Raw genomic sequence first — 27424 nt, forward strand, 5'->3', positions numbered from 1 at the left:
CTTATGAATAGGTGCCTACTGCTTCTTAGCCTGTCAGCCCTACTACTACTTGGCATAACTTCATTTCTTTACTCTTTTCTTCATTTCTCCAGTCATCCCCTACAGGCACTCTGATAAAGGGTCACATCAAAACATTACTATCAGGTAATTTTATTATCGTCACTTCACATCTTGGAGAGAAGTTTCTGATAGTCAGTTAAGAAAACACATGGAACCTACTATGGTGTAGAAGCATATCTTGGAGACATGGGAAGCTATAGAATGGAAAGAAGTGGAAGGGAAGGCAGGTAGGTATTAAATACACAGGCCATCTACTCAATAATCCTGTCCAGTGAAAGCCCTACTGAAGTATTCATATTTCAAGTGCAGCTTTGATTAGATGCCAAGGGCAGCCAGATAACATCCTGGTTAAAACAATCCTTGACCCTCAAAGCCTTGGAGAAAAAGATGAACGTAATACAAAAAGATCTATGAGATATGATTTCCGGAGAAAGATATTTCATCTTTCAACTTTTCTGCCCAGAAAAAAATACTGGGGAAGAAAAACAAAATAAGAGTTTCTTCCACCAATAAAATAAACCTCAAAAATCTGGGTCTTGAAAATACAAATAAGAATTTTTCTCCAGCTCTGTTACAACCTACTATACCCTACCTAAAATCCTTCAGCAGCTTTTCATGGCTTTATAAAGCCTCTACTCTTCAACTAGTTGTGACTTGTAAGTATTATCTTATCAGTTATCTTAATTTAAATATCTAGCCTGCCTTGTTTTGATTAACCTATACCTAGTAATATTTCAGCTGTTCGCATCTCAGATTTTCTGTTTTCCTGCTGTTGTAATACTTTCCTGAAGCTTCCATAATAAAAAATGTGTTGTCAGTAGATAAGAAAGGTGGTGTTACACAACAGAGAGTACAAAGGCATAGAAGGAAATGGTCTTGGCTCATAAGCTAAGCCCATCACCCCCTAGTTCCAGACCATTGAGCAAACAACTTAATTCTTCTGTATGTCAATTTCCTAATCTGCAAAGCATAGATAGCAGCATCCACTTTACAAATTGGTTATGAGGATGATGTAGATGTTTGTAAAGGACTCAACAGGCTGCTCATAGTCACCAAGCCTTTGATAAAGCAGCTTTTTCAAAAGATATATACCAGTATTGTCCTACTGACGCATGACCCATCATCATTCTAACTTGTTTAGTTCACCAAACATATGCCAATAGACATGAGAAGTAACATGGCATTTTTTTCTTCTGCTCCCAGCCTGCTTCCAACTAAGTCATTTTCTTCAAAATATTTGGAAAATCAGAACATTGACCTAAGACTTACAATATTAACTCTAATTTTACCTTCTCAAATCTAGTTGAGTGATACAATTCAAGAGTCAGACTAGACCTTACCAATCATCTAATCTAATTACACCTCTTAATTATTTGCAGGCTTATATATTTTGAGAGTTATTTGTATAGTGAATATGAATACTACTACACCACAAAACAGTAAACAAATGAGTAAATGTCACATTTTCTTATTTTTAAAATTAAATAAATCACTCTGATACCCCATTCCGCTAAGTTGATGGAAAATCCAATCTGAGTCATTACTGGGTTTCTCTGTTAGGGTTATGAAATCATTTTAGGTGGTAGGTTCTAAACCTAAGCAGAATGTTTTGGAAAGGCCATCTGGCATTCATTCTATACTATGTATCATCGAATTATTCATTGCCAGTTACTGGTCCCTTTTATTTAGACAATTCTGCTACTTCCATGTCATACATTGACACAAGGTCTTTACCTTAGCTGGAACACAGGGTCCAGCATCCCTAAAGATACCTTGCAACCATTCCTTCTGAGGTCCTGCTCCTCTCCCAGAATGCTGTCAGCCAGTGGGGTAAGGGTCCCCATTATTCAAAGATATCCACATATTCATATCCCTTCTCCATCAGAATCCCTTGAAGGGGTTCAGGTTCTTAAAAACAATTCAGGAAAGGGAGTTTCTTTGGTTTCTTCTGCTTTCCAGCTGCTAGCACAAACCACCTCTAAGACTAGGGAGTGCAAGGTTCAGATTACTTTATTTTTTAGAAATCGAGAGGCAAAAAAGGCAGAAAACTCAAATTAAAAGGGCACTTTTTCTGTATTTTTTAATATAGCAATAAAATAGAAAATCATATCCCAAAATAAGCTATCCCATCACATTCTAATAAATAAGTCACAGTCCTTGGCCCTAGGGAGTTTACAATCTGATAGTGAAAGAGAGAACACTGCCAGCTATAATATAAGGCATGTGGCAGGTGTCATAAGTGAATCGGAGCTTCAGCGTGCAGTGAGAATTCAGCAGCTGATTTCAGCAAGCAGAGACGGAGGAATAAGTAATTTTGGAGAGAATTTCATAAGCAAAGGTGAGAAAGTGAAAGAACATATTCTCAGAACAGGGAACACAATCTAGCCTGGTTTTATTTTATTTTTCTGTTAGCAATGTCAGGAAGAATTGGAGGTGTGGAGCCCAAATAAGCAGCTGTGGCATTAGCTAGTAGGTGAGATTAGCCCATGTCTCACATAGAAGCATGAGGGACAAGCGGGGAACAATGGTTCCTGGATTTTGAACTGAATCTTTTGAGAATGAGGGTACCATACACAGAAAATGTCTAGAGGTAGAGCTGGTTGTGGGTGGGAGGATGAGAGAGAAAAGGACAGAAATGTAAAATAGATTTCAGCTTAGGGAGAGTTTGAGATGGAGCTACCCTTTAACCGACTAAAAAAGAAGGGCTGCAGTTTGTAAGGTTAGGGACTGGGCCGTGGAATTTTGGTGAATTTTTTTAAAAGAAGGTAGGTAGGCTGTGAGGTTCCTTCTTTTTTTTTTTTTTTTTTAAAGACAAAGTCTCGCTCTGTCGCCAGGCTGGAGTGCAGTGGCGCGATCTCGGCTCACTGCAACCTCCGATGACTCCCTGGTTCAAGTGATTCTCCTGCCTCAGCCTTCCGAGTAGCTGGGACGACACGCACCCACCGCCACCATGCCCGGTTAATTGTTGTATTTTTAGTAGAGATGGGGTTTCACCATGTTGGCCAGGATGGTCTCAATCTCCTGACCTCATGACCCGCCCCCCCGGACTCCTAAGTGCTGGGATTATAGGTGTGAGCCACTGTGCCAGCCGGGTCTGAGGTTCTTGAGGGAAAGGGCTAAGTCATATTACTCTTGGTACTTGTAGATAAATTTTGAAAAAAATAACACTTGAAGCCAGGAATGACAACAAGGAAAGGGAGGGAGGAAGGAAAGAAGGAAGGAAGGAAGAAAAAAAAAAGAAGGTAACAGAGGACAAGGAGAAGAGTGAAATATCACAGACAGGAAAGGAGAAGCATTCAGTGAGGGGAAAACCAGGGTGTGGTCAATGACATTCTTTAGGTAATGTGGAGAGATGTCAGTAAGGAAATGTGCTGAGAAAAAGCCACAAAGGATGTCATTTAGGACACCCCTAAAGACCTTGCATGAGGCAGAGTGGACGGGGCAGATGTCCCACTGGGAGGGCTTAAGTAGTGACAGGTAATTAAATGAGCTGGTACGGCTCAGTCAGGTGGATGGAGACAAAGAAGCTGTGCTGGCTCCTCTTGGTACTGTCACATACATACCAAGTTCCTCAATAAGGCGGCAGTTTTCAGGTTCTACTGGCTCCACTTCTCGAGAGGCACTCATCCTTTCTCTGTAGAAGATAAAACCCAATCCTGGAAATCAAGGCACAGCGTTCAAAATGTACGTTTAAATGTGGACTTCAATCATCTTCGTGTTGGTTAACTATCTTTATCATAATTTATGAATGATATAACAATTAAGTAGGTACCTCCTTTTATGTTTATTTACATAATGTAGACATTATATGGGTATTTTACCTATATCAGCTAACCTTACTAGTTATTGCTGAAAAACTATAATATGATTCTACATGGAAAACATTCTGCTGCCCAAATAAAAGACACTATTTAATAGTATGAGTAATTGAACAATATCACTAATTTAAATGCACAAAATAGTCCTACTTAATTTTCTAAAGTATCGTCTGTTATAAATCTGCACTTAATCCCCTACAGTCTTGCCCTTTGAACTTCTCCTTCCAAACTGCTTTCCCAAAATTCAACAGGGTGTGCTAATAGTCAAACTCTGTCACTTTTGCTTTAATTTTTAAATTTTATGCTGACTTACTTTTCAAGTATGTAAATTCATTAAACCAACCACAATTTAAACAATTGGCCAATTTATTTTTCAATACAATTTTCTTGTTTCCAGAGTGAAATGGAATGTTTCCACATTCTTCTAATATCAGGGATAATTTAAAATTTGTATTAAAGTATATTCAGGAAGACTTGATACTTACCTTACAGTCATTTATTTAAAAAATACCCCTTAGATCTACTTTATTATTATTACTATTATTTTATGATTCTCCATGCGGTTGCACTGGGAACAAATGTAACAATAAAACTCTCAAACTGGAAGTATTACTAATAGGCATTAGGCACCTCAACAGATTCTAGACATAATCCTCTGAGAAGGCCAGCTTCTACTAAGAGAAATACATAAACACTCAAAGACAACTGAAAGCAAGCAGAGGCTTTCGATCCACTCATGAATGTACATTACCACTTAAAGATTCTTCTTTCTAGCCCAGTATTGACTTTTCCTGAGACATTTCTAGGCTGGCTACCACCATTGTATCTTCCACTTCAAAAAGTCAAATGCCTACAAAATGCCAGTTACCAACTGCAGGTTTCAGCTGGTTTGCCCTGCTATCTGGCCAGTTCTTTAAATCTAGGATAGGTTCCATAACTCAGTACTTCTGTGTGGTTAGCTAGACCCGGGCAATGTCTCAGTCAGCCATAAACATCCAACTGGTAGCCTGATCCTCTCCCCAGTCCAGCGTTTCCAATGGACATCCTTTTTTCCCAAGCGGAATGTTGAGGGTGAGCTGGGAAAAGGGTCATGACGTTCAGAAAGTAAAAGGGGGTCATGATCTTCAGAAAGTAAAGGGGGGTCATAACCTTCAAAAAATAAATGGGAGTAAGTCGGCTGGGCAGTCTTTGAAAACGCAAGTAGCTCACTTTCCCCATAAGCGAGTCTCAAGGGGCAGTTTGCTGGGTGCCATGGAGGAGTGAGGTTCCAAAGCTGCTCTTTCCTACTCGCTAGGAAGGGGGTGCCAGGCAGCCCCTGACCTCACTTGGAAGAGGAGAGAAAGAGAGTCGAGGACGCCCTGTCAAGATGCCACTCACCTAAACGCCGAGAACATCTCCCCGACTAAGGACAGGCCGACCCCCAGCAGGACCAGCGCCACCAGCTTCCCCATGGTCTCGGGTGCCCAGAGGCGACGCGCAGCGCCGAGAGCTCCCGGAGGCGCGGCGGGCGGTTCCTGCCTAGCCTACGGATTGGGGCCGGCTCGGCCCCTCCCGCCCGCGCCTCCCACTCTGGTAAGCGGCCCAGGTGCGGCAGCAGGGCGCCGACGAGTCCCGCCCAGCCCCGCAGCCCGGGTTCAAGGCCAGCTTCACGTGCACGAGTCCTTGTTTTTTGGGCGAAGGTCAAGACTCAACGGAGAGGAAGCCCAGGACCAAGTCGTGGAGGGAGTTTGCTCCTAAAACCCGCTAAATCCTAACTCAGTTCCTCAGATGGCCTGAGAGGGAAACCGGAGGGGCCGGGAAGGGGGAGCTCCAGTTCAGGACTGGAATTCCGGACTTCTGCAAGGCAAGACGTGAGGTGATGCTGAATTGCTCCCGAGACACGGGAAGGGCGAAGGTAATCGAAGCGAAGAGCTTTAACTCATCTTCTCCAAGATTTGGGGCACGGGAACCTGTCTCCTGACCTTCGTGCCCTACCTCGGAGTGTGCTGCCCAGACGGACTTGTGAATATCTGTGTCTGCCCCCAGAGTTAACCGGAGAAGGAAACACCAGGAGAAAAGAAGGAAAAGACACAGGAAACGGGAAGAGGAGCAGAGGCGATGAAGGGGAAGGTCGTTTCCTTGGCAGGGTAGGACCTCTTTCTTCTAGGTCTTGAGTTCCTGCCAGGCAAGAAATGCTCTTTCCCCTCTCCTGATGAAGACCAGGTTGGAGGGGGAGGAACTGAAGATGGGGGAAGACAAGAAGCATTTCGGGCAAAGTAGCATCTTCAACCATGATCTATTTTTATTTACGGACAGAAAGAAACATTAGTTCCGTTAGGTTCCACTGAGTACACTATTTGTTGAGAGAGCAAGATTTGCCCATCCTGGGGGTATTAAAAAAAGAAAAGGTGGTCCCTGACCTACGGGATACATGATTCTACTGTGAATACATAATTACAGGATGAATAATGAAGCCCACCACTTATGCAGTACTGACTGTGTGCTTTGCCTGTGCTGACACCTTTACCTATGTTAACACATTTAATTATCAACACAATCTCTGGGGTGTGGGTAGCCTTAACCCAGTTTTACAGGTGAGACCTGCAGCACAGAGCGCTTATGTGGCTTGCTGTAGGTCACACAGCTATCAAGCAGCAGACTCCAAAATCTGGGCCCTTAACTGAGCTGCCTCTACCATGCTGCCTCTAGAAAAGCTATGGAAGAAGGGTTGTATTAAAAGCACAGTGTAACGTCTTGAATTGTATAGATAAGAGTTCTTGTTAAGATGACTAATGTTAAAAGAGTGCAAGCAGAGGAGGAATCGAAGTTAGGAAGGCACACAGAGCTGAGGGGCCTGGGCTGTGGTGTAGACGTGCATGCAGGGTTTGGGAGTCAGGCTGCCTGAGTTTGGATCCAGCTTAGATAAGGTACTCAGCTTTATTAAGCTACAGATTCCTCTTCTGTAAAAGAGCGTCCACCTCACAGGTAGCTTAAAATTAAATGTGATAATGAGTGTCAAGTGCTCTGCACTGTGCTTGATACATTTTATGAAGTCAGTAAAGATTAACCACTAATTAATTCTGAACTTTGCTTGAGATTGTAGGCTCCTGTGGGAAGGACTCCATCCCATTGATGGCTGGGTTTTCCTGTGCCATCCATAGAACTTTGTGCTTAATAATGGCTCAACAGATATGATTAGATGGATGGATGTAAAATATGGACTTGGGAGAAAGAAAAATTAGAAGAATAAAAAATAAATGGAGTGGATAATGAAATAATAGTCACATTATTATTTCACTCAGCACATGCATGCCTTGTCACATTACTTCTTATTAACCTTACCTTCAAAGAAGTAAAGTGAATTGCTTGCTGCAAGTTTGATGGGACTAAAAAGAAGGAAAGTGAGGCTTAGAGAGGTAAAGTAATAATTCACTTAAGGTTACATAACTAAGAAGTGTCAGTGCCTCCATGTGGACTCAGATCAGGTGACTCTAGAGCTCATGTTCCTTATCACTGTGTTTGCAGCATAGCATGAAGACAGGGCTAAAGAAAGAAGCATATTCTTGGGCAATTGATTGAAGTTCTGTGTTAGCTGTAAGTTGTTTAAAAATTCTTCACTTTAGGCAGAGGAGTCTGTGTGTGTGTGTGTGTGTGTGTGTGTGTACATTAACTTTAAACCCTAGAGGTGGTTAGTTTTTATTTGAATACCATAATCAGTAATTCAAATCCCCAGCATGGTAAATTAGCATTAAAGAATTCCAAACTTTGGAGGCCACTGTATCAAGCATCACCATCTAAATCTGCTCTTAGCAACAGGCCAATTAGCAAATTGACTTGGTCAAGAGGCCACAGGTACATCAGTATTGTAAAAGAGGTTTGTTGACTTTCAAAGAGCAGGACAGATAAATTCAAAAGGCCTCAATTCAAGATCCAATTCCATTTGTAGTTGGCTCTTTAATCTTTTGAAATCACCCATCACCACCTCTGGACCCTTCTTTCCTTACATGTATAGTGGGGCTTTCAAAGAGCTAATGTAGACCAAATTCAATGCTATACGTTTAAACAGTAAGTAACACAATACTGTATGTAGATCTAGGGAGCCCAACACCACTGATAATCAAAATGCCATTAAGGGGGATACAGAATATACATGTGGTATAATCCTAAGGTATAAAATTAGGGAAATTACATATTATACACATATATGTGTGTGTGTGTGTGTATATATATATGTAAACAATCTAGACATAAACTGAAGAGTAGTTACTTTGAGAGCAGAAGATTGGGGTCATGGAGAGTGGGGAGGTCAGTGAGTATGGAAGGAGACTTTGCTTTTACTGTATGACCCTCTGTGATGTTTAAAATTTTCAAACTTTATATCTTGATCATGTTTACAATCACTACATTTTTAATTTAAAAAGATTGTTTGTATCAGTGAATCTTGCCGAGAAAAAGAGGTGGTGATAGAGAAGAAGAGCAACAAATCAAAAGAGATTACGATTATATCGCAATAAAGCTGTTTTTTAAAAAGAGGATATGGATTTTAGAACACTAGAAAACATTGTCCTAAGCCATAGAAACCACTGTTTAAAACCTGGGTACAACTACATGTCATTAATGTGTCTTGTGCTGCTCAGGAGAGAGAAAAGCTAGAGGACCAGAGATTTGTATTAAGAAGTGACTTCTATTATTTAGAAAATTTATTATTTTAAATTTGTACTTATTTATTACATATTTAGGTATCTCTGAATTTAAATAAAATTCTTAATTTCATTCTGAAGATGCACTTGATAATGAAGTCAGGTAGTGAAAGTCTGATACCTTGTTTGGTGACTTCCTGCAACCCACCATGGGGAAGGTGCCCCCAATCAGGACTTCAGGTGCAGCCTGTGGTGTGCTAGGAGTCATCTGAGCTGAGTGTATTTAGCAGGAGGAGCACCAGGGTACCAGCAGGCTCACATTTCACTATATAAGCACCAAGTGAATGGGGGGAATCCTTGAGGGGCACACTTTGCCAGGAAGGTTCTTTCCAGATTTATCTTCCACTTTAAGTGTCTTCAGAGGATTTTTCATCAATATCTGGTAGTCCCTCAGTAACTCTAGTTTGGAACACACCTCAAGGTAGATTCAGCATATTACATTACTTGATTGAACATGAACTTATCAGATTGTATGACCAGGAAGAGTTAATTAAGTGGAGACAGGGTGGTGAGGTTCACAGAAAGAGGTCAGGGCATCGGCAAGTAGGGGAATTGGAACAGAAATAGTCCAGTACAGATAGAGCAGCGGTTCTCAAACTTCAGCAGGCCTAAGAATCACCTGGAGGGCTCCTGAGAAGAGAGATTGCTGAGTCCTAGACCCAGAGTATCAGATTTGTTAGATTTGGGGTGGGGCTTGAGAATTTGCATGTCTAACAAGTTTGCAGGTGATGCTGATGCTGCTGACACAGGGACCATGCTTTCAGAATCACTGAGCTTAAATGATTGGGAGGAAGATGGTGAGAATTGAATCTGGAGAGGAAGGGAGATTGTAGGCCAAGTTAAGAAACTTGAATTATGTTCTAAGGGGCATTGGGAAGCCACTGCAAGTAACATGTTTTGGCAGGTGTTTTAGAAACATTGCTCCACAATGATGAGAGTGGATTATGGAGCAGGTGGAGCACTTACCTTTCCTGGAGGCTGGGAGATAATTGGAGGCCTTTCTGGGTGAGATATGTGAGGGTGACTGGAAAAGGTGAGGAGATTGTTTCTCAAAGTTCTTATAATTGTATGGTTTTGAGAAATGCTTAGGTGGAGGGACTGGCAGTTGGTTGGATATGAGCAAAGAGGTGGTGAGGGAGAGGGAGAAATGAAGAAAGGTGTCTAGGCTTGGAGAATCTGTTAAAGAGGGCTGTTTATATGGATATGGGGGCCAAGAAACAGAAGCAATATTAATAGAAAATCAAGGAGTTCATTTTAAAAACAAAATTTAGAGAAATAGCCTCATTCTGCCACCCAGGCTTGAGTGCAGTGGTGTGATCATGGCTCACTGCAGCCTCTACTTCCCAGGCTCATGTGATCCTCCCACCTCAGTCTCTCATGTAGCTGGGACTACAGCAAGTATCACCATATATCTTATATATAACGCTGTAGTAATTTTTTTTAAGTTTTTTTTTTTTTTTTTTTTTTTTTTTTACATGGAGATGGGGGTCTTGCTGTGTTGCCTGGGCTGGTCATGAACTCCTGGGTTCAAGTGACCCTCCTGCCTCAGTCTCCCAAAATGCTGGGATTACAAGTGTGATCCACTGTGCCCAGCTTCAGAGAGTCCATTTAAAGTTGTGGTTTCCATTTTATATTATAAGAGAACTCTGGAGAGTTTTCTAAAGTGGAGTGACAAAAGTCATGTTTATCCTAATCATCATTTTCAGGCCTTGAATCAATTCATGTAATAAATGTATTTTTTACATTAGCCCTTTCTTAAGAAAGGTCTGAATAATGTCTTCTGCACTCAATACTACCTGTGATGGGAGAACCAGGTTCCATGATTTTAAAAGTTTGAAAATATCTGTACTGCTTTCTCTTCTAATGGAAAACATCCTTTCCTGGTGTTTTCAATCCCTATCAAGAATTGCATAATGGATGATTTAGTTATGAACTGGAAAAATAATTTCCTCCTTTACACATGAAGAACTCCTAGAAATTCATAGAACAAGGCCAACATCCTTGAAGGAAAAAAAAAAAGTTCACAAAAAAATAAATACAGATCTCCTTAAATATCTCAAAGTGTACCTAACTCATAAAAAGAGAATGAAAATTAAAATACACTAGAAGAAAAGTGCTGAAAAGCAGGCGCAGAAAGCTAAGAGAGAATGCTACTGGGATTCTCCCACCCAGCTCCTTCTCTCACACCCAGAAATTCTTCCCTGGAAAGCAGCATGAGTAATGAAAACTACAAGTAGTCACAGAAAGGTAGAAGTGGCTGGTGTGGTGGTGGGTTACTTTTAAGCTGTTACTTTTTCATTGCTTTGCTGAGAAGAGTAGATATTCACTAGCCTAGATTGGCTGTGACTCCAAGATAGGATTCAAACTGAGCAAATCAAAGTCCAGAGAAAATAATCAGCTTTATATGAGTTGCAGTTAAGGATTAATCCATATGCAACATGAAAAAAATACTGTATTATAGCTTATATTTAATCTTACTCCTTGTATTAAGTATTCATGTTCACATTTCATCATTATAAAAGAGCTGAGGTTTTGTAAAAAGTAAAAAACAATTACTGTCACTAAACAGAATCTTGGAGTAAAAATAATTAACACATACTCACACCTGTAAGACCTATATTCGCCTCATGGTGTCATATCCCAATCACAGTTTCAGTTGTTTTCAACTGTTCAGCTCAGTATAAGATCAGAGAGAGGGCACCATAAATAAGTGCACAATATACTAACCTTGATACAATTCCTCATGGTCCAGAGAGGTCAGAAATCAGAGATTCTTTTTTTTTTTTTATTTCTAAGATAGATAATACACGTGCTTTTTATAAATTGTTTTTGTTTTTGTTTTTGAGACAGAGTTTGGCTCTTGTTGCCCGGACTGGAGTGCAGTGGTGTTATCTTGGCTCACCGAAACCTACCTCTGCCTCCCAGGTTCAACGGATTCTCCTGCCTCAGCCTCCCGAGTAGCTGGGATTACAGGCATGCACCACCATGCCCAGCTAATTTTTGTATTTTTAGTAGAGACGGGGTTTCTCCATGTTGGTCAGGCCAGTCTCGAACTCCTGACCTCAGGTGATCTGCCCACCTCAGCCTCCCAAAGTGCTGGGATTACAGGCGTGAGCCACCATGGGTGGCCATACATGTGCTTATTAACTTACATATACTTTTGTCCAAATAAAAATTTTTTAAATACTTGCATGCTTTATTCAAAATACACTATGAGCACATGTCTATGCTAATATTCTGTAGTATCATTCGAAGTGGCTATATTATCTTATAGAGGTGCCCTGATTTTGCTTTTAAAAATAAATATCCTCTGCAGAACACACTGTCAAGAGAATGAGAAGACAAGCAACAGACTGGGAGAAAATATTTGCAAAAGACATACCTAACAAAGGATTGTTATTCAAAATATTCAAAGCACTCTTAAAACTTCATAAGAAAACAACAATAAAAAAAAGATTTTAAAATGAGCCAATGGTACAAACAGGCAGCTTATCAGAGAAGACATACAGATAGCAAACGAGCATAATAATGTTCAACATTATATGTCATCAGGGAATTGCAAATCAAAATGAGATACCACTTCATAACAGTATAATCTAAAACACTGACAACACCAAATGCTGGCCAGGATGTGGAGTAACAGGAACTCTCATTCACTGCTTGGTGCAAATGCAAAACAGTGTAGTAACTTGGAATAGTTTGGCAGTTTCCTTCAAAATTAAACAACTTCTACCATGTGATCCAGCAAATTGTACTCCCCAGTATTTTTTGAGGGGGTAGTGAAAGAGTACAGGTGTAGAGTTGTTACCTGGGTATATTGCATGATGCTGAGGTTTGGGATATGGATGGTCCTGTCAACCGTGATGAACATAGTACCCAATAGTTTTTCAGCCCATAGCCTCATTCTCCCTCCTGTCTAGTGGTCCCCAGTGTCTGTTTTTCCCATCTTTGTCTGTGTATTCTATGTTTAGCTCCCACTTAAAAGTGAGGACATGCAATATTTGGTTTTATGTTCTTGCATTAATTTGCTTAGGATGACCTCCAGCTGCATCCATGTTGCTGCAAAGGACATGGTTTTATTCTAAAATTTGTAATAAATGCAATAGAAACCAACTTTGTTTTATGCCTACTGTATTCCAGTACTTTTTATAAATGTAGCATTTTAGATATTCATTGATATAATCTCATAAAATCTAAAACATCTAGTTCTTCATTTGGATCCCTAGGTCTGCAATATTTAATCTTGCTATATTCATCTGTGACTTAGCATTTTCCCATGGATAATGTAAACAAAAAAGAAAATTATTTTAGCATGAAATAAATCCAATACAATATGTAACAAACTAGGTAAATATATAAATAATTTACCTAATTAACACAGGCCAAATGGATACAGGCCAAATTTAAGACTACTACTGAAATTTACATTTAAAAGCCATTAAATGATTCATCTAAAAGCAGAACTCAAACTGATATCTACAAAACACGAAGAAACTGTGTACATTAGGAAAAAGTGAGTAACAAAATACTAGTTCGTTGTATGGCAGTAGTATCCTGTAGTGGTTAGTGGTACAGGCTCTGACATCAGAAATAGACTGAACATCTGTGAAATGTTAAGTGATATAATATCAATACTTACAGCTGCAATTAGGATTAAATAAGATAACAAATGTAATACTTTCAGTGCATTGTTTGGCATATCGTAATTAACTGACAAATATTTTCATGATGATGATAGGGAAAAAGTATGAGAAATGAAGTACTTTGATAAATTACAACGGAAAGAAACACATGAAAGTCTCTCTCTAGGGCTCATGATGATTTTATAGGAGGTACAGTGAGCAGAAAAACTCTCCTTCTGTGAGCTGGGCATGCAGCCCTGATCCTAGCATTGCTGCTGCTTAACCACGTGGTCAAGGACAACTGACTTCATCTCTCCTGACTTTAGTTCACAGTTCTGTTCAATGAGGAGGTGGCATGACCTTCCTGTCCAAACCCTTATTTCCTCTTTGTATCTAAAGTGGACTCCCATTAAGGAAGACAGCTGATGGAAGCCTCCTTAGGAACTGGGAATTTGAGTTGCAATATGTCATTGATTTTTGTTGTTGTTATGTCAAATTAAGCGTCCATTCACTTTCGGCTTTCCACAAGAGAAATTAATATGGCCATGCCTGACTATCCAAACTCCGTAAGGAAGCAGCTGCTTTCCCATTTCTCCTAGGCATATGCCTTGAGAATTAAACACAGACAAAACTGGGATTTTTAGTTAGTCTTTAATATAACTCCAACTTTTTAATGGTAAACAAAGATGTAAGTACAAAACATCAGAATACGTTATTATCAGTAGTTCTACACAGCCATAGTGGTCACAGTGCCAGAACTGAGGTCACTCACATTTTAAGGAAATATAATTCACTCTATTTCAGTGGAATCCGTGTTCTGGCAGTTAGAATGCAAAGGTGAGGCTTATTTTGTGCAAAATGTATTCACTTTATTCAAAAGCAGCTTTCTTTTCTCTCCCTTGCTTGGCATTTTAAAGAACCTGTTCATTTTTCTTTTTTGTTAAAAGTGCTCTAAGAACTAAAAGGGCCGTTCCTTATTGGAATAAAATTAACTACACATGCCATACATTTCTGGGTCAATGTTGCTAATTCCCTCAGAACTACCAATTAATTGTTAAGTTATTGCACTTTCATGCCAAAAGTACAATTCAGAGTTCACAATACAAGGCTCTGTGGTATAAAGTGCCTATGAGCAACTTCCCATCATACACTGAGGCTACAGAACTTCCTTGGAGAACAGAACCATTGTTGGCATAAACTGTAGTCACTGTAGGCTTCTCAGATAGAATGTTCTGGATGCGGAGAACCTATTCAGGGGATACAAAGTATTACTATAAGACCACCGTACATGCATGTCACTCAATCACCAATAAGCCCTGTTTTCCACAATGACACACTGATTAAGGGGACATGCTGTTGAAAATAGCAGTTACCAATTTTTTAATGTTTAAATTGAAGTACTTTCTCCAGTCTTCAAAGAAAGTACTTTCTTAAACCATCTAGTTATTCCATGCCAACACAGGATTTAGTGTTATTATAGCAATTCAGCTTTAATAGAAATACTTTCATACTAATATGCCTACTTTCACACTACTTCAACATGAACAAATATCACATCATGTGGTGAGCTGACAATAAATCAGATATTTTAAAAATTGTCAGTATACCACCCAAGAAGGGCACATGTCTTTATAAAAATGCCTTTTGACTAGTTTCCACCATAATTTAATACATCAAAAGATTACCTTTCTTAAAGTATTTGAACAATGTAACATTCTGTCAATTATCGGCTTAAAGCAATTACAAAACCACAACATAAGTTTATTATTGCTTTAAAATAACTAAACAAATCATCCCTGTGACAATTTATTGTACTGTTAGTTCAAAAGGACTTGAATAATTAAGGTTGAAAAACTAAAAATATAAAAACCTCTGATGAGGGAGGATTGTTCGGGTCATACACGAAGAGCTTCTGGCCATTAGGATGACAGCCTACCCAAATGTCCCCCGAGGAAGGATCAATAGATAAATTATCCACCAGTGTATCCAGCTCAAGTACCTTCCAAATGAGAAATTGTCAATATCTAAATGACATGAGAAACTTGATTAAGTAATTTAGAGGTAACCTTCCTGCCTCTATACATGTGAGGAAATTACACATCGCCCTGCTTCCACCCTCTAACACCAATATTGCTTAAAAGGAACTTATTAAAAACTGGTATTGAGTCACTTCTTCCCTGAAACTAAGAAAGTTAGGATGATAATCAGTCTCTCTAAAAATGTCTCTTAAAAACTGAACTCCTTTTTCCCTTAAAAGATGCACAATGATCGGTTAGCTCAAGGAACTCTATCAAAGCAAGATAGGAAATTCTTACCCTAAAATATGTGTTGTTGAGTAGGAAGAAAATAATAATGGTGTGGAACCCAATTTCTACCTTCATTTATTATTGAAAGAACTGACACTGTGCATAAATCTGCATTTGAGAATGCATCTATTAGAGTTTTCAATTGTGAAAATTCTTATTGGAATTCTTCCACTGCCATCAATACTTCATGGAATGGGCTCTAAATCTGATGCAAATATCACTCTCAACCTGCTGCTGCATGTAATCATGGTCAGTCCTTGTGATCGCTGGAAACAGGAGCTTTCTCTAGTTGTAGGGAGTATTTAAAAACCCAGAATAGCTACACTGGCATCCATATTTTGTTCTACATGTGGTACTCTTATAGAAAAACCATGTCATTGCAAAGCACAACAGATTACTGTCTATAGGTAAAAATAAATATTTTACCTTCAATTGAGTTAAATTCATATTAGGGTGTTTTTCCAAAACATGAATTTCATGAGCCAATACGTCAGCAACATAGATATACCTTTGCAGAAAGGACACACTGGTTAGAGCTCCATGCCAATATAAAGCTTCATTAATACAGTATGAAAGAGTAAGTCTTAATAACCTGCCAAAAAGTTAATCAATCATGGGCCCCCAAGGAATCCTTGATAAAGGTCAATTTTTATTTAAAAAGTAAGCTTTCAGAATCAATTCAGTGGTGCTACAACAATCTGAAATTATTAAACTGTTTTTCAAAAAGCTTGTAAGGAAAAGTAATATAGAACATCATTTTGAATATGAAGTCTGTATTTGCCACTGAAATGACAATAAAACAAACGCTTGGCTTCACAAGAAAAGCTTTTACATTCCACAATATAATTTGACACTTCTAAATATCATGTACATATAGAAATATATGGTAAAGAAACTCTTATTAAAATGGTGATTATTCCTTAATATTCAATAAAATATTTATTAATACATAGAGAATTTTAAGAGTAAGAGATAAGTATCAGTTCAGAATAATCTGTCTACATCAAAGGTGAGTGAATTAATGGACTATTTTGAGGTAATTTTATTCACTGAATTGATTGTTTCATGGCACCTGTTCTATTGAGCAATTATCATGTGTAAAAAGCCATGAACTCAAGTGTTGTAGCAGATATAAACATGAAGAAGACACAGCCTCTCTCCTAGAAAGTTTATAGTATGTTGGAACAATTTCACTGGTTTGTACACATTAAACACCTAATAAGCATGAGAAATAGTTCAGGTCTAGAAATAGCTAACTTCTGAGGACACAGAAAGGCTCACCAAGGAAGGGGCATCTGCAGTGGCTATGTAAGGAGAGACGAGATTTGAGGAGATGAGGACGGAGGAGGCACTTTCCAGGCAGAAGCAAGCACAAGAGCAGAATCACAGGAGCAACAAGATGAAAGAATGTTTAAAACAATGAGTTCTTTGTCTAAAGCATAGAAAGCATGGAAACAGTAAAAAGGGAAGTTGGAGCTGGCCTATGAAAGTTCAACCCTTTACTCTGCCTTGATGTGAAAAGCAATTGGATTCCACTGAAATCTTAGAATAATAAAGTGGCAACAAATGGTCAGTTCTGTTCCACAATTCCTGAGCATTTGCTTTGTGCCTGGCACTGTGCTGGCATGAGGGGTCAAAGGTGAGGAAGACAGAGTTCCCCCTTTGGGGAGCCCTTCAAGGCTGATAGACATAGAAAGAAAAAAATTGGCAAGAGTGCAAAAAATCCAAGTAGACAGAAAACAAATTGGAAGAAAGTCTCATATGCTAGTCAGAGAAGATAAGAACCTAAACTAGGCAGGTCTCAAAGGGAAAGGAGTTTGGGGGTAGAGGAAGGAGGCACAGGTAGAACCAACAGGACCTGCCTACAGGCTGGATAGGAATAGTGAAAGAGGAGTAAAAGCTGAATCCCCCTTTTCATTGTTGTTATTTTTTTGTTAGACTGGGTGACTGGAAAGTTTGACTCTCATAATGGAAATATAAGAGTGAAAAACAGACTTGGCTGCAGAGGTTGGATCAGGTCAGTTAGAGACAATTTAAATTAAATGATTCCACATTCTTTTTCTATAGTCAACAAGAAAGGAGGAGAAACTGGATCACAAAAATAAGGGCATTTAGTTGTCAAGGAGTGCCAAATTTATTTTATGTTGTATTTGTAGTAGTTTAAATTTTTCAGTGTGCTGAGGCAGTAGATAAGAAAGCTAATAAAGAATTTAATATCTTCTCTTATAGGTTGTGGTTGCGCATATAAAAATAATGAGATAATTTTGGAGGACAATTTGGCAATATCTATTAAAGTTAACATTTAAAAGAATCACACTCTTTGAGAAAATCGTTCTATTTCTAGGGGTCTGTTCTACAGAAAATTAGCTCATAGAACCATTTAGCCAGTGCCTTCGGTGGGATTTGAACCCAAGCCTGTATGAGTCAAAAATCTGCGAGTTTAACCATTATGTTTTAATACTCTCTTAGGGCTGGGTGCGGTGGCTTATGCCTGTAATCCCAGCACTTTGGGAGGCTGAGGTTGGCAGATCACCTGAGGTCGGAGGTTCGAGACTAGGAGACTAGCCTGACCAACATGGAGAAACCCCATCTCTACTAAAAATACAAAATTATCCAGGCATGGTGGCGCATGCCTGTAATCCCAGCTACTCGGGAGGCTGAGGCAGGAGGATCACTTGAACCCAGGAGGCGGAGGTTGCGGTGAGCTGAGATCACGCTATTGCACTCCAGCCTGGGCAATGGAGTGAGACTCCATCTCCAAAAAAAGAAAACCCTATCTTAGGGACTTTTTCTTTAAAAAAAAAAATACCTGTTTAAACTTCCATGGTACATAAGAAGTATACAACTTTTTTATGTAGAACTCCCCAACCCCATACACATATCCATCAATAGAGAATTGGTTAAATTAGTTTAAGATCATCCTTATAATGGAATAATATATATATAATGGAATATATAGCCAACAAAAATAATAACACATTTATTTGAAAGGAAATACCTGATACTTCGATATGTATGCATCAGTATGATCACACTTTAAAATTTATATTTATAAAATTAAATTTGACAATGATGTATTCCAAACTTTATATATTACATGTAAATACACATATATTATTGTATTATATAGTATACTTACATATATGGTATTATATTTGCATATAAATGTGACTAAGCATATATTATATGTAAATATATATACAAAATATACATAATTATATATATAGTGTATCTACATATTATATGTATAATACACCATAAATGTCAAGAAAACTATTTTCACATTGACAAAGAAAGCAAGGTAAAGAATTTGGCCAGCACCACAACTGAAGAAAAATGAAGATATTCTATAAGGGGCCATACTTATTATCAGGTGAAATATTGATTCCATTTGCTGAATCAAATCCTTCTGCTACCACTTTAACTTCATTGGGACTGTAGTAAACAACATTTGCCCAGTGTAAGTTCAAGTATGTTTCTAAATACTTTAAGAAAGGATCAGAGAAGTAGTGGTCATTTGTGGCATAGAAATGTGCCGGTCCAACAGCTGTGATGTCATTCACACTGAAAAAGAAAAATAGCATGTGAGAGGAAATAAAAGGCCTGTTAGTCTCCATATTAAATATTAAGTACTCATATGATTTACACAACATGTGCTTTAAATTTTTGGTAAGAGGAAAAGATGAACTGAAATCACATGAATATATTCATATACAATATACTATAATATTGTTGCCAGAGAACAATTTTGTATGGTACCAGGTAATCTGAACACAAGTCATTTAGCAATTATGGCAGGATTACTATAAAAGAAGAGGGAACTTAGTGCCATCAAGGCATGTTTTTTGACAGCAAGAAATGTAGAGTTTAACAATTACATGTAAGGACAGAGCTGTCCACAGTACAGAGCTGGAGACAGCCTGATTGGCTGATGAGCTGGTTAGGCAGTCAGTAACCTTTACCTAGCTTCCATTCACTCAGTTCCTGGATTTTTCTAATTTCCCTTGCTTAGTTATTAGTCAAACTAAGGTTGACTGTTCAATTTCTACCTGCCTCACAAAGCTGACATGCCGAGAATGAATAGGCACTCAATAAACACCTGCAGAGAGATGGATGATGAAATTGCCATAGTACAATGCTTCAGGTGAGAGATTTATATGCTAAAAACAATTTCATTTTTAAGACCAGTTAGGCGAGGGTTTTATTAAATTTAAATTCCAATTACTCTATGCAAAAATTTCTGAAAGAGCTGCTTTATTCTTTGCTAAATGAAAAATACAGAGCTATGGGGAAGGTAGGTCTCCTTTTTCTAAAAGAGCACTATAATGCTTGGATGGTATGTATGCTCCTATTTTTTTTTATCAAGTGCATTTTTGGAAGGAATGATTGGAAGTTACATGCTTATGCCCTAGATAGGCATAGATAGGCCCTAGATAGGCAATATTTTTAATTTCATTAGAAATTAAAAATATTCATCGAGTTTAAAGTAAAAGAAGCCGTAGGCTAATATACACTGAACTGGGAGTAGGGGTACACATGATTCTCTTTTAGCCACATTTTCAACCAGCTTTATGTTCTTGAAGTGTAATGACCCACTCTCAACTTGAGTGGCCCTAATTCTATGGGATTACTAGCATGCAACCACCGCTAACCCTATGAAAGCAATTGGTATAAAGTCCCATGCAAAGCATACAAACCCAATAAAAAAGAGGCCACTCTTCCTTGGCAAGACACTCATCTGCGTGACAAGTCATCTAAGATGGAGGGTGACAGCAGGAAAAAATGTTAGGGTTTGCCTTCTACCCTCAAGATGGGCCTGCAGAGTATCACCCTGTAGTCAGGCACTTCATTATTTCTCAAAGGAGTTAGCATAGAACAGTGAATAGTATAATGAGTGACATCAACTTTCATATGCCGGGCTCGCCCTGGTTTATAAGGAAACTATATACACACACATATATAAATAAAGAAATATAAGCTCTTTAGCTCTTACATATTAGCTAATATATACACTGGCACTTATAAAAGATGGCAGGACAACCCACCATGGGGATTGTTTGAAAATGCTGGGGATAAATTAGAGAAGGAACAAAATGAGAAAATACCTTGGAAGAAGCTCATGTTTGACTGTTTTCAGATGCAACAGAGAATTTTCTGCTTCTTCAAATTTAAAAATTTCCACTGTATTCTTGAATTCTGGGTGGTTTACAACAAAGAGATAAACTGTGTCATCTAAAGAATTGAAAGAACAGAGTTAATTTACAAGACATAACCACGGGACCTCTGGGCAGACACTGACATTTAAATACCACAGGCAAGGAAAGGTTGAATGTATAAGCTGTTGGACGACCTAACAGATCATTCTCTGTCTTTCCTATTGCTGTCTGTCTGGTGTTATTTCTGATCATTGGTTCCCTGACCTTTAAGAAAGTGTTTCCTACTCCATATACAGAATTCATGCATAATCTGTTTCTAGTTTAATTCAAAAATACAGTTCTTTTTTAAATGCAATGATCATAGATATATGAAAAGATTATGACATATAAACATTCTTTCAGATGTTACCTGTTAGAAATTTCAAAATGTAGCATAACTTACTGCCAGCTGAAGAGGCAAATGAACAACTTCTTTGCAATGAAGAATACAGAAATCATTCATGAGTTAATTGTTCTTCTCTTCCTATAAATATGATTCGAATCTATTTTCACAGTCATTTGTGAACTATCACACATTACTGAACATTGGTAGCTCATTGGCTCTTACCGTTGTCTATGAAAGTGCTGATGCCATGTGGATTGAATGAGGCCAAATCAAACCCACGGCTGATTCTTAATTCCCGTGCCCTCGGTTTTTCTTCTTTTAAATCCATCATTAGTATTCCTCCAGGCTTATCTGGTGCAAAGCTGTGGAGTCCTGGGAATTTTAGACCCTTTCCAAAACAGTGAAAAATGTTAAATACAAAAGCTTAAGTAATTTTATGGACTAACATGGGAACTGTACATGAAGGATAAATAGAGATTGTGGTTAAAGTAGTGGCATAAAGCCACAAAAACTCAAAAAACAGAGAAAATAGAAAAAATAATAACGGGGAGGTGGAACACTGAAAGCCTGAAAATAACTGATTTTGTTTAGTTGATACAGAAAATCAGGGATTTATTCTCTTCATAGGGTAATCAGAAGGTTGGTGGACTAGGTGATTCCAGGGAGAGCTGAGGGTGGAGAAAAGTGATATCTACATACTGACTGTGGAAAGTTTGTTCACTGCTAGATCCCAGTGCCTGGAACAGTGCCTGGCATATAGCCCATCCTTCTCCCACTCATTCAAAATGTCACCTTTATCATGTGCTGGATCTCTGACATTTACACATTGGTCTGTTTAGGGACTCTCTGTTTTGTTCTTTTAATGTCTCATGTCTATTCCTGTGCCAATATAACACTTTCTAAATTACTACAGCTTTAGGTCAGGCCTGGTGGCTCATGCCTATAATCCCAGCACTTTGGGAGGCTGACGTGGGAGGACTGCTTGAGGCCAGGAGTTAGAGACCAGCCTGGGCAACATAGCAAGACCCTGTCTCTACAAAAAAAAAAAAAAAAAGAAAAAAAAAATTAGCTAAGTGTTGGGGTGAACACTGTAATCCCAGCTACTCAGGAGGCTGAGGTAGAAGGACCTCTCAAGCACAGGATTTTAGGAGTTCAGGCTGCAGTGAGCTATGATTGCACTGCTGCACACCAGCCTGGGCAACTGAGCCAGTCCCTACTGTCTCTAATGACAGTTTTGTCTTTTTTTTTTTTCTATCTCACATTCTTTTTCTTGTTTTACTGAATTACTAAGAACTCTAGTAGATTACTGATGGTTATGGTATTGTTGGGTATTTTCTTCCTGTCCTGAACATTAATGCAAATGCAGCTAATGCTTCACCATCAAGAATGATGTTTGCTGTAGTTTTGTGGGAATTTTCCTTCTCTTTCTAGTTTGCTTGGAACTTTAGGAATGAGTATTGAATTTTATTAAATGCTTTTTTGGTACTCACTAAGATGATCTAGGTCTTTTCTCTTTTAAATCAGTTAATAAATTACCTATCAGTCTATCTAAAATGGTGATTCATCATTACATTCTTAAGGTAAAGCCTTCTTGGTGATGTTAAATTTTATGTGAATGCACTACCTTATTCAGTTTACTAATTCAATGCAGTCATATTTACACATAATTAGGGACACAATAAAAAAGTCTCACTTTCTGTATAAAATTGGACATAAGAAGAAATCTCTCCAATTAAAAAAGATTATCTACAATTGTATACGTTCATGGAGGGCAGGCCTGGTAAGTAGAACAAACTGGAATTATGCTATTGTTACATGGCAGTGCCACTTCAGTTCTTAATAATCTCTATTCTTTATGAATGTCCCCAAAACAAGAGCATGATTTACATGCAAAGGAAGCACTATCAGATGGTGATAACTAGTCATGGTTATGTTAGCACTCCTTATTATTTAAGTATTTTTTCTCTTTTTAAAAATTTATTTTTAATTGTGATAAAATACATATAACATTCATCACTTTCACCATTTTTAAGTGTACAGTTCAGTGGTGTTAAGTACACTCATATTGTTTACATTTTTTATATTTTATTCTATGTCATCCAATTCTTCATGAAGTATGACATTAGTTTGAGGTGACCCACAACCCATAACTGTAAAATACCTTGGGTTAGACGAGCTAAAATGCTAGGAAGAAGAATGAACAACCTCCACAATGTAGGACCTCTTCACTTAGAAGAGAGTACACTCCGGGTTTCATTTAGAGACAATGCCAAGTAAATGAAAAACAGCAGCAACTTGGGAATGTTTCTAAATTTTAAAAAAAGTGAAATAACCAAAGGAGGATAACAGAAAAAAAGCCGAAAAATTCTATTGAAGTGGCTATAAGATCTTTGTAACTATAATACGCCCCCAAGCTAAAATGGCTGTAGATTTATGTGCTTGGAGACCTCATCCCTCCTACTTCAGATTTATTACTAAGGGGGCCAGAGAGAAATCTTGAAATAGGTGAATTCTAGATTATAAAACTCTCTAAGAACACATCCTTGCAAAACAACCACAAAAAACACAAATAAACTAACAAATTAAAAAATCAATGCAACTGCCTTCTATTTTATTCAGAATTTTTGCATCTTTACTTATGAATATTTGGGACCAGTGGTCCCAGTGTTTTTTCCTAAGCCTATATACACATGTGCAAGCATGTGCTCCTAAACAGACCCAGAGTCCTACTATAAATATCACTTTATTCATTCTGTGTGGGCAATTAAATAAAATCTTCCTTTTAAAATCTTATTTTTAAAATTAAATATATATATTGGTGTTTCTGCTAAAGCCCACAGTACTTCTTTATTCTCTCAGTGGTAATAACCAGCTGCTCACAGTCTTTCATATAAAAACCATCAGGAACCTGAAGAGTGTTCTAATTCTCATTCTACTCCAAGCTGAGTTCTCTCACCTTTCTCATAAGTCTAACAACTATTTTATTAGTGTGGTGACTCCCTTCTAAGTATCTCCCAGTTTTTCACATCCCTCTTGAGTCTCAGAGCCTGAAAATAATGGATGTTGAGAGGAAGTAGAATAATTACAGTCAGGCTTCAGAGTTGGTTACTTCTTCCTCCAGAAAAAAACTGGACCTGTGAAGATGCCAAGAACTCCTATGTCTGCCCAAGCCAGGGAGGTAGGTGGTCAGAACCTCCTCATCTGTCCCCCTATCTGGATTCCCAATTAGAATGGATATTGTTACAAGCTAGTTTCAACAATATTCACAGCAATATTCACAAGCCAATTTTAAAGTCTTTCTATTGTATACCCAGAAAGGATATTGTTTTTCAGCTTACAAGAATCAAGGCAAAGTGAAGGGTGTAAATAAACTTAGTGACTTTCCACTTATGATTGACTGTTCAGGGGAAAAAAAGAAAGAAAGCAAAAGGGCAAGGTTGGTATAATATTTGAAAATAAATAATAATGGCAAGAATATTTGCTTCAAGTTGAATATGTAATAGAAAGATGAGTAGATGCTGTATTTAAAATAGTATAATGTTAGTATTGAGTATCCACAGTAAGACCTCAAATATCCCTTTTAATAACGCACATTTAAAACACAGATTGCGCTGGGCATGGTGGCTCACTCCTGTAATGCCAGCACTTTGGGAGGCTGAGGCGGGTGGATCACCTGAGGTCAGGTGTTGGAGACCAGCCTGGCCAACATGGCGAAACCCTATCTCTACTAAAAATACAAAAATTAGCCGGGCATGGTGGCAGGTGCCTGTAATCCCAGCTACTCGGGAGGCTGAGGCAAAAGAACTGCTTGAACCCCGGGAGGCAGAGGTTGCATTGAGCCGAGATCGTGCCACTGCACTCCAGCCTGGGCAACCAGAACAAGACTCTGTCTCAAAAAATAAAAAAATTTTAAAAAGGAAAAAGAAAACAAAACACAGATTGCGTTGGAATATTTTAGTGCAATGCAGTGGGGAAATAAAGAACACTATCTCAATGGGCAAAGAGTCTTCATCTCTACATTTAGAAAAGCTGGAGGAAGTTTTCCAAGATCCTGTTTGACCTCTCTTTTCTTCAGAATGCATCTTGGAAAATGAATTTTAAAAGCAAGTTACTGTTCTGCAGCCCTCATCAAATCCCCTTGTATCTCCTCTGCTGAATTTGGGGAAGGAAGAAGACACTTACCGCACTAAAGAAAGCCAGACCATTGGGAAGTATGTCAATATCTTCAGAGCCAGCTTCTGTAGGTTTAAGGAACAGATAAATGTCATGTTCAAGTTCTGTTATTTGTTACATAGAGCATAACTGGGACTTTGTTTACTTTATCAGAGTGACTGTATCTTTAGGGATGGTTCTGATGTTTTTTCCAAGGAACCATTCTTTTTAATAAATGTCAGTTTAAACCCCTTCCTGAAGTGAACTTCTGACTTTAAATGTTAGATATTTTATGTTTACTCAAATCAAAGTCAAGTTATCACCACATTTCCAGCTATAATACAGAAAAAGTTGACATCTGTACACTCTTATGATAAACATCCAGATGTCCGTATAAAAGTAATTGACATCAGGGGAATATTACTTTCTGAAGGAAGGGCTCATAGGCATTTAACCATGCAAATATCCTTGTCCTCTTCTTTGCTCATTCAATCTGAAGCAAACAGACATCTTTCTCATTAACAGAGGTAAAACACCTGGGATTATATATTCCTTCTTTTAAAAACAGTGCCTACTTGTTCTCATAAGCAAAGAAAGCTTTTCTATTTAATCTTTAAATTTAGGCTTTACAGAAAAACTAGCAGAAGAAAATTAATGAAAAATACCATGCACCTAAGCCAGTTGAAGCTTCTCACTACTGTCTCTGAGGCAGGCTACAATTACTATTGATTGTTTATTGATTGTCTGCAGTACACTCCACACAGCACAGCAAATAATTAGACATAAGACTTTCCCAGCAGTCTCACTGTATAAATTCTACAGACAGATAACAGACCCAAACACAAGAAAAGAAGAATAAAAATGGCCTAGATTAAGCCAAACCATGACACACTCTTTGAGTCTACAAAATCCAATCTTCGTCTTTCAGACTTCTCCATAGGATTTCTTCAAGATTATTTCTAGGTTGTCAAAACCAAACAGCATCTATCTATCCAGCCATTTTGGTCTTGCTTCGTGAGTTTGCATTTAGCCAGTTGCCTCCAGTGTTGCTTGCTCCATCGTAGTGCAGAAAAGCAAAACAAAATAAAAATGCCAAGAACTTCACATTGTAAAGATGACCCATCTGCCTGCTCCTCACAAAGAAGATACATAGAAATAAGCTTAAGCATGGCATAGTGGAGGGGTTCTCAATCTGGGGTCTGTGGATCCCTTTTGGGCTTCAAAGCATCTGTGAACCCTCTGAAATTCTATGCAATGCAAAATGTCTCATGTATGCACACATGAGAATGTTTCTGTTAAAAGGGTCCCTGATTTTCATTAGATTCAAAAAAGAGACTGTGATTTCCCCAAAAAGGTTCAGAACGACTAGACTCTAGTTCCACAGTGGTTGTCCACCGATAATAAGAATCAGGGGAACACTACACTACATACACATGTATACACAGCACATACGCATGTACACACACACACACACACATGCATACGCACACGCACACACACAGAGAATTCTAGTCCAGGTTTTGCTTTTCAGTGCTATTTAGTAGAAGCTCAGTTAATTAAAATTTGTTTTTCCTGAAAATTATTTTAAAAAATTTAATTTCCATGTATACAATGCTTACACACATGGAAAAAGAAAGGATATATAGAAAACATTAACTATGCTTCTTTGGGTGATAGGATTACGAATTATTTTTATTTTTCCTTATCCTTTGTTTAAAGTTTTCTACAAAATTTTATATTTTTTAATAATTAAGGAAAGAGAAATCTTTTTTTAAAAGAAATACATTTATTTCAACCATATTGTAACTTCTGTTTAACTCCATTGTCTAATTCCAATGGAAAAAAATGTCTCCATCTGTAGCCTGCTTTGGAATATTTTCCAGATCTGCTCCCCTGTCATCATTTCTATAGCCACTACTGCAGGAACGTTTTATCACTGCATATCCCCTATTTTTTGTGATTACGTCAAGAGCAGTCAATGCTAGAGAAATTTTTGCTCCTCTAATTTAATGATAATAACTATCATACTTAGGTACACCAAGTACCAGGCTCCTTGTAAATACCCTGCATACAATATCTAGTATGATTTCATAATACTAAGAGCCAGTATCATTATCTTTTGTTTTAGAGTGAGACTATGGAGGCTTTGGAAAAGTTAAGCAATTGCTCAAGGTCACAAACTGGGAAGCTGGAACTCAAAGCCTTTGGTCTGACTTAAAAGCAAACAAAATATTCAAGCTAGAATT

The 27424-nt window shown here is 38.2% G+C and overlaps 2 protein-coding genes across 4 annotated transcripts in view; both read right to left on the reverse strand.

Annotated features, from left to right (window-relative positions):
* Nucleotides 1-5378, reverse strand: part of PON3 (paraoxonase 3) — a 31868-nt gene extending 26490 nt beyond the window's left edge. The window contains exons 1-2 of one of the 2 annotated variants that reach the window (XM_003896304.5): nt 5256-5378; nt 3624-3694 (exon numbers count right to left, since the gene is read on the reverse strand). In XM_003896304.5, the coding sequence (XP_003896353.1) occupies nt 3624-3694; nt 5256-5329 (145 nt within the window). In that variant the 5' untranslated portion in view covers nt 5330-5378. Of the gene's footprint in view, nt 1-3623; nt 3717-5255 lie in introns of both variants that reach the window. The other variant, XM_009203378.3, reaches the window with a different exon arrangement.
* Nucleotides 5379-13811: 8433 nt separating this feature from the next.
* The window catches only part of PON2 (paraoxonase 2), a 30140-nt gene continuing 16527 nt past the window's right edge, over nt 13812-27424 (reverse strand). The window contains exons 3-9 of one of the 2 annotated variants that reach the window (XM_021936012.2): nt 25209-25264; nt 21249-21414; nt 20591-20681; nt 18849-19049; nt 15912-15993; nt 15050-15178; nt 13812-14426 (exon numbers count right to left, since the gene is read on the reverse strand). In XM_021936012.2, the coding sequence (XP_021791704.1) occupies nt 14268-14426; nt 15050-15178; nt 15912-15993; nt 18849-19049; nt 20591-20681; nt 21249-21414; nt 25209-25264 (884 nt within the window). In that variant the 3' untranslated portion in view covers nt 13812-14267. Of the gene's footprint in view, nt 14427-15049; nt 15179-15911; nt 15994-18848; nt 19050-20590; nt 20718-21248; nt 21415-25208; nt 25265-27424 lie in introns of both variants that reach the window. The other variant, XM_003896302.4, reaches the window with a different exon arrangement.

This window comes from Papio anubis, chromosome 4 (genome assembly GCF_008728515.1).
Source record: "Papio anubis isolate 15944 chromosome 4, Panubis1.0, whole genome shotgun sequence".
Classification (NCBI taxonomy): domain Eukaryota; kingdom Metazoa; phylum Chordata; class Mammalia; order Primates; family Cercopithecidae; genus Papio; species Papio anubis.